This window comes from Triticum dicoccoides, chromosome 2A (genome assembly GCF_002162155.2).
Source record: "Triticum dicoccoides isolate Atlit2015 ecotype Zavitan chromosome 2A, WEW_v2.0, whole genome shotgun sequence".
In the NCBI taxonomy this organism is placed as follows: Eukaryota; Viridiplantae; Streptophyta; class Magnoliopsida; order Poales; family Poaceae; genus Triticum; species Triticum dicoccoides.
In genome coordinates, this window is record NC_041382.1 from 618,195,464 (window position 1) to 618,202,700 (window position 7,237).

A 7,237-nucleotide genomic window follows, 5' to 3' on the forward strand; every position below is an offset into this window, starting at 1 on the left:
TAGATCTCATCTACTAGGGCCGGTGCCCCCCCTTGGCACCCCTATATATAGTGGGGGGGAGAGGAGGGATTTCACACCAGCCCCTGGCGCCTCCATCTCCCCCCGTTACGTCTCTCCCTCGTAGTCTCGGCGAAGCCCTGCTGCTGTGACGCCCTGCATCCACCACCACGCCGTCGTGCTGCTGGATCTTCATCAACCTCTCCTCCCCCCCTTGCTGGATCAACAAGGAGGAGACGTCTCCCGTCCCGTATGTGTGTTGAACGCGGAGGTGCCGTCCGTTCGGCGCTGGTCATCGGTGATTTGGATCACGTCGAGTATGACTACATCATCACCGTTCTTTTGAACGCTTCCGTGCACGATCTACAAAGATATGTAGATGCATCTAATCACTCGTTGCTAGATGAACTCCTAGATGATCTTGGTGAAACGAGTAGGAAAATTTTTGTTTTCTGCAACGTTCCCCAACATCATATAGGTTGCTCATCTAGTTGCATATCTAGACAACCTATTTTGATGCTAACTTTAATTTGGTAAAGAAAAGCTAAAAATTGTTAGTTGCCTATTCACCCCCCTCTAGTCAACCATATCAATCCTTTCACTCCCGAGCCATGGCTGGCACGCCATAGCCGGCGCAAAGTCCGACGCTGCCACAGCCTGGCAGCACTGCCACAACTACCTTATTACTCGGGAACAGGGCAGCGGAGCACGATGGCGCAAGGAGTCGCGGCTGCAATTGCAAGCAGCAGCGGGCGGCGGCACAAGCGGCGCCCGCAAGGACCAGGAGCAGTGGTGGGCGGCGGCGCAAGCAGCAAGAAGCAGCACAACGGGCGGCAACAAGCAGCAGCGCATCCATGGTGCAAACAACAGCAGCGATGGGCAACACAAGCAACAACAGCTGGCGGGCGGCGGCAACCAGCAGCAACACGACCGACCACAGCTATGGCCGGAGCCGCCACGACCATAAGGACCCGATTGCTTTTTTATAAAAGAAATTTAGGGACCTGATTGCTTTTTATATAAAAGTTCAGGGACCCGATTGGTTTTAAAAGAAATTGGCCCCACCCGTCATAACCTGTCAACGGTCAACCTAACAGTCAAAGCTAATGGTCAATCTGACGAGTGGACCCGAGCTGTCATAATCATGTTTAAACTTAATCTTTTTTAACATCAGTACAGACGCAAGCGCTCATACATACGCGCATACACTTACCCCTATCCCTATGAGCACCTCTGAGAGACTGAGCCGGCATGTCATCTTGAAATTTACGAAGTCACCATAGGCGTCTCGTCATCGACGGGAACGTCTCCTCCCACCGAAAGCACATCGTCAGAAATCCTGAAATAAATCCAGGAATAATGCGAGCACCAGGACCTGAATCCTGGTGGGCTGAGAATACCACAGTCCCTCTAACCATCCAACCACGGGTTGGTTCGCATGTAGGGCTGCAAACGAGTAGAGCTCGAGCGAGTTGGAGTTGGCTCAGCTCAACTCATATGAAAATTCGAGCGAGCTCGAACTGAGTGAAGCTCATGATTGAGCTGTAGAACATGCCTCGTGCTCAGCTTGTAACGATCTCGAGTTGATCTCGAGCTAGTTTCGAGCAAAATTAGATGGTAAAAATTATAAATCTATGGATGAAAAAAAAGATAAATATGCTAGGAACCTTTGCCAAAATATAGGATATTTAACATATAGTCAACCGCGTGCCATAATTAGGCCGAAATTTTCTCTGTACTTAATTAAGTTTCCATATTCGTCGATAAATAAAATGGACAAAAATTATAGACAACATATATGGTAATAAATTATCTTATTTCCATTTAATATATGACGTGATCATTTAACATAATGATATTCCGTCGAGCTATCGAGTTAAAATCGAGCGAGCCAACATTGGATCAAGATCGACTCGTTTCTTGGTTGAGCTACATAAAGTGTTCAAATTCAGCTCGTTTCTTTTCTAGTCGATTTCGAGTCGAGTCAAAAAATGAGTTGATCTCGAGCGGCTCACAAGCCTCGAGTTTTTCTTGCAGCCCTATTCGCATGTTTAAACTTAATCAATATAATCATCAGTGTGACATGGTAGGTTTTTGAAACAGCGAACCAAAATGCCGCAATGTGGTAATTTTTTTGTTATTTACTCGATCCAAAGGCACGCACTACCCTAGTCGATAGCTCTGTCGCCCCAACAACCGAAGCCAACACCCTTGCGCAGAGGCAAATTCAAAAGCAGCAAAGCGCCAAATGCCGCACAAAATGCGCTGATATAACGGTAAAAGAAACTATCCATGGGGCGAATAGTCCGGCTCTCACGACATGGGGAATCGCTCAAGCTCAATTTTTTCTTAACGGATTGTCAGTATAGTACTCCAGTCCGCCGTAAACAAGCGAGAGCTGTCGCATTACTTGCATTTATCAAAGGAGAAGACGCAGACACCAAGCATCCCGATCCCGGCAACCATATGATAACACAATCAGCCAAAATGTGAGCCTATCCATAAATAAACTGAGAGCCGATCTCGCACGCAACGCAATTGGGTGTGGTCTTCAAGAAAAGAAGGAAAATTGCGCTCCATCTGGCATGACGCCTTTGGCGCTATCCCCTCAACCGGCCCCGCCCAGCAGCCTCACCTATCTATCTTCTATCCACTACGCTACAATGACGACTGTCTATGATGCGGGTGCGATCGCCGAGCAAGCCAAGTGTTTGACGAAATTCCTCGCCATGTATCCAGCTTGAAGCTTTTGCTCTATCATCTCGTTTTCTTTTCTTTTTTCGAGAGAGGGGGAGAAAAATAATCCCCTCATCTTCTCAGCCGGCCCCGCTCATCAGCCTCAGCCCTCAGCAGTTCACCCGGGATCAATACGCTCCCGTGCCGTCGCTGTTACTGACGACTGAACCTATATGATGGAGCGCGGCCACCAACTGTTCGACCAAATTCCTCGCCCCAGAGCGCGCCATGGCTCCCCCCTTCCCCCTCCTCATACTCCTCCTCCTCGTCGCCGGCGCGGGAGCTGGCGCCGCGGCGCCGTCGAATGCGCACGCGTGCTCGTCGGCCGAGGCCAACACCTACGCGTTCTGCGACGCCTCGCTGCCGTTCCCCGTCCGCGCGCGCGCGCTCGTCTCCCTCCTCACCCTCGACGAGAAGATAGCGCAGCTCTCCAACACCGCGGCGGGCGTGCCGCGCCTCGGCGTCCCGCCCTACGAGTGGTGGTCCGAGTCGCTCCACGGCCTCGCCGACAACGGCCCGGGCGTCAACTTCTCCTCGGGCCCCGTCGCCGCGGCCACCATCTTCCCCCAGGTCATCCTCTCCGCCGCCGCCTTCAACCGCTCGCTCTGGCGGGCGGTAGCCGAGGCCGTCGCCGTGGAGGCGCGCGCCATGCACAACGCCGGCCAGGCCGGGCTCACCTACTGGGCGCCCAACATCAACGTCTTCCGCGACCCGCGCTGGGGCCGCGGCCAGGAGACGCCCGGCGAGGACCCGGCCATGATCGCCGCCTACTCCGTCGAGTATGTCAAGGGCTTCCAGGGGGAGTACGGCGACGGCAGGGAGGGCAGGATGATGCTCTCCGCCTGCTGCAAGCACTACATCGCCTATGATTTGGAGAAATGGGGCAAGTTTGCGCGATACACCTTCAATGCCGAGGTTAAACGTTTGCTCCTATGAATGTTTTCGACTGTGTTTTATATTATTATTAAAGCTCATTTTCGGTTATTGCACTGTATCTAGCTTATTAAAACATACTGGCTGTTCACTTCATTAAGTATGTCATACCATAACAGCCTATGATTACAGTGCTGATTTTCGGGGACTTGACATCACACTAGCACACTACTTTACCAGTTTAGTCTACGAACAAAAAAAACAATTCTGCATACAGTTTTTTTAAGGATCGTGTACAGGTTCTTTGGCACACTAAAAAGAAACTTCAGAGTGGGTGTATCATGTAGTATCAGTGATGCTTGAGAATCAAAATATCTGTGCCAAATGTGTGCAACGTGAAATCACAGAGTCGCTTCTTTTTTGAACAATATATATTCAATCAAAGAACAGATATATTAGCTTGGAATCTGGTGGAAAATTCTTTTAAACTTCTACTGCAACTTTAAATTTTGCATCCATTGTTGGTAGGTAAATGCGCAAGATTTCGAGGACACGTACGAGCCTCCTTTCAAGAGCTGCATCCAGGAGGGTCGTGCAAGTTGCTTGATGTGTTCATACAACCAGGTAAATGGTGTGCCAGCATGTGCGCGTAAAGATCTGCTGCAGAAGATTAGGGATGAATGGGGATTTAAAGGGTACTACTGCTGGCTCTCCTTTCAGTTGTTCTCTACTGCATGTGCCTTGAACTATTAGATATGTCAGGAATGACACTAATGTCATCATATTGGTGCTTATTTTTTGTCCGAAGGTACATCGTATCTGATTGTGACGCTGTGGCAATAATCCACGAAAACCAGACATACACGAGTTCAGGCGAAGATTCAGTAGCGATTGTTCTTAAGGCTGGTTAGTTTCCTGAAACCCTCTCTCTTGTGCTGAACATCGCATATGGGATTTTATTAGCATGTTGCTGTCTTTCTAGACTAGGACTTGCACTTCTCAGCTCAATAACACTATAAAAGTAAAAATTAGGAGATTAGGGACATAAAATTTAATTTTGGAGTCCAACAAATCTGAACTCCATTTCGAGGTTTCTACTTTCTGCTTTCAGCGTGACTGCTTAAAATATGAACTTGTACACCTTGCTGGAATTAGAATGATTAAGGTTAAACATCTTCTCAAAATAGATTTCTTTGGCCACCTTGTATATATCATTCAACCAAGCAGAATTTCTTGCTGAATATGATTCCTGTTTTTCAAGGAATGGATGTCAACTGTGGGTCTTTCCTGATTCGGCATACAAAGTCGGCTATCGAGAAAGGAAAGATACAAGAAGAAGATATCAACCATGCTCTTTATAACCTGTTTTCTGTTCAGCTTCGCCTTGGACTTTTTGAGAAAACCAGTGAGAATCAATGGTTCACTCGACTAGGCCCCAGCAATGTTTGCACAAAAGAGCACAGGGAGCTCGCAGCAGAAGCTGTAAGGCAGGGAACCGTCTTGTTGAAGAACGATAACAGTTTTTTGCCTCTAAAGAGAAGTGAAGTTAGTCATATTGCTATAATTGGAGCGGCAGCAAACGATGCATACATAATGGGTGGAGATTACACAGGTCTAAATCACCGGACTCATTTAAACACCTCTTATTTTTCTATCCTACGTAAACTAATGCAAGCCTCACTTTGTTCAGGTGTTCCCTGTGATCCTATCACCTTCCTTAAAGGCACGCAAGCCTTTGTTCCGCAAACGACCGTTGCTGGCGGTTGCAAAAATGTATCATGTGACTCAAGGGATGGATTTGGTGAAGCCATTGAAGTAGCTAAAAGAGCTGATATTGTTGTTGTGATTGCTGGGTTGAACCTGACTCAGGAGACCGAAGATCTTGATAGAGTGACCCTTCTCCTTCCAGGCAAGCAGCAGGATCTCGTAAATATCATTGCCGGTGTAACAAAGAAGCCTATTGTGTTGGTCATCACGGGCGGTGGTCCTGTCGATGTTTCTTTCGCGAAGCAAGATCCAAGAATTGCAAGTGTCCTGTGGATTGGATATCCAGGGGAAGTTGGCGGTCAAGTTCTCCCAGAAATTCTTTTCGGAGAGTACAATCCAGGTAAGTAAAACTTTGCAGTTTAATGCGGCGGTCAAGTAAGTAAAAAACTTGTACTGATGGCTAATCTGGTACACTCTGATGACAGGAGGAAAGTTGACTATGACTTGGTACCCCGAATCCTTCACTGCGGTTCCAATGACCGATATGAACATGAGAGCCGACCCTTCGCGCGGCTACCCTGGAAGAACATATCGGTTCTACACCGGAGATGTGGTATACGGTTTCGGTCACGGTCTGAGTTACACAAAGTACTCATACAACTTCTTGCAAGGTCCAAACAGAATCAGCCTGTCACAGTCACCAGTTCCAGGCCTCATCAGTAGGAAGCCTGCATACACACGGAGGGACGGATTGGACTACGTCCAGGTTGAAGACATCGCATCATGTGAATCCCTAGTCTTCTCTGTCCACATCTCGGTCACCAACGAAGGTGCCATGGACGGGAGCCACGCCGTCCTGCTGTTCACGAGATCGAAGTTGAGAGTTCCGGGCTTCCCTCTGAAGCAGCTGGTTGGTTTCGAGCGCGTTTACACTGCCGCCGGCAGATCAACCAACGTGGAGATCAAGGTGGATCCCTGCAAGCACATGAGCGCGGCCAACACTGAAGGCAGAAGGGTGCTGCTCCTGGGATCCCATCATGTCATGGTAGGAGACGAAGTGCACGAGTTTGTCATCGAAGCATAACAATCTACAAGGTGTGTCACTTCTATAGCTGCTGTATTTGGCATAGTCGGATTTACACCTGTACAATTGTACCATAATCATGTTGTAAAGATTCATTGGATGCATGTACGGTTGAACCGATTTTGCAGTAAAAAAAACAGAAGCAGTAATTTTGACGCTGTTCCAGTTCTATTTTTGTTAGTTGAACACTGTTTTTTTTCGAATGTACGCTCGCTTTCACTGATTTTTTTCCTTCTCTCATAAACCGTAGTAAATTGCTAGTGGTTTTTTCTGGTTTTTCGCTGCATAATATGAAAAGAAAATGAAAGTGCTTGAAAGAGGATTCGAACCCACGTCTATGTTATACCTATCAAGCCCAATAACCAACTAAGCCACCTTTTGTTGTTGTCTATTGTAGAATGACAATGTTATTTGAACCTTTCTTATTTCTGCCATATCAGAAGAAAAAATAAAGTATGGCTTGGTAACTTTGGCAATGACCAGCGTGATAACTATGGTCTGAGAAACATGATAACTATACCATGATAAGACTGGTAACTACAGTACGAGAAGGTTAAAAACATGGGGAAATATGGTAATTTAACATAGAAATTACCAGTGAAATGTTTCAAAAACTTTTTACCCTTGGATGAAAGACACCATGGTGTTTAAACGTAAGATATTAGTTATCAAGTCTACAATGATACATCATCATGTTATTTACACAGAAATTATCGGGTGTATGTTTTTTAACAAAAAAATTCAGGTCAAAAGTTACAGTGGCGTTTGTATGGGAGTTATCAATTTTGTATGTTTCTACTACTATGTTATTTACACAGAAATTAGCGGGGCATCACCCTC

The 7,237-nt window shown here is 47.0% G+C and overlaps 1 protein-coding gene across 1 annotated transcript; it reads left to right on the plus strand.

Annotated features, from left to right (window-relative positions):
* The first annotated feature begins 2,929 nt into the window (after window positions 1-2,929).
* On the plus strand, window positions 2,930-6,562 carry LOC119355770 (probable beta-D-xylosidase 6). Its single transcript, XM_037622640.1, has 6 exons — window positions 2,930-3,648; window positions 4,135-4,301; window positions 4,415-4,512; window positions 4,868-5,218; window positions 5,297-5,713; window positions 5,799-6,562. Exons 1-6 carry the CDS (start codon window positions 2,962-2,964, stop codon window positions 6,395-6,397), a joined length of 2,319 nt encoding a protein of 772 aa, XP_037478537.1. The 5' UTR covers window positions 2,930-2,961; the 3' UTR covers window positions 6,398-6,562.
* Window positions 6,563-7,237: the final 675 nt, after the last annotated feature.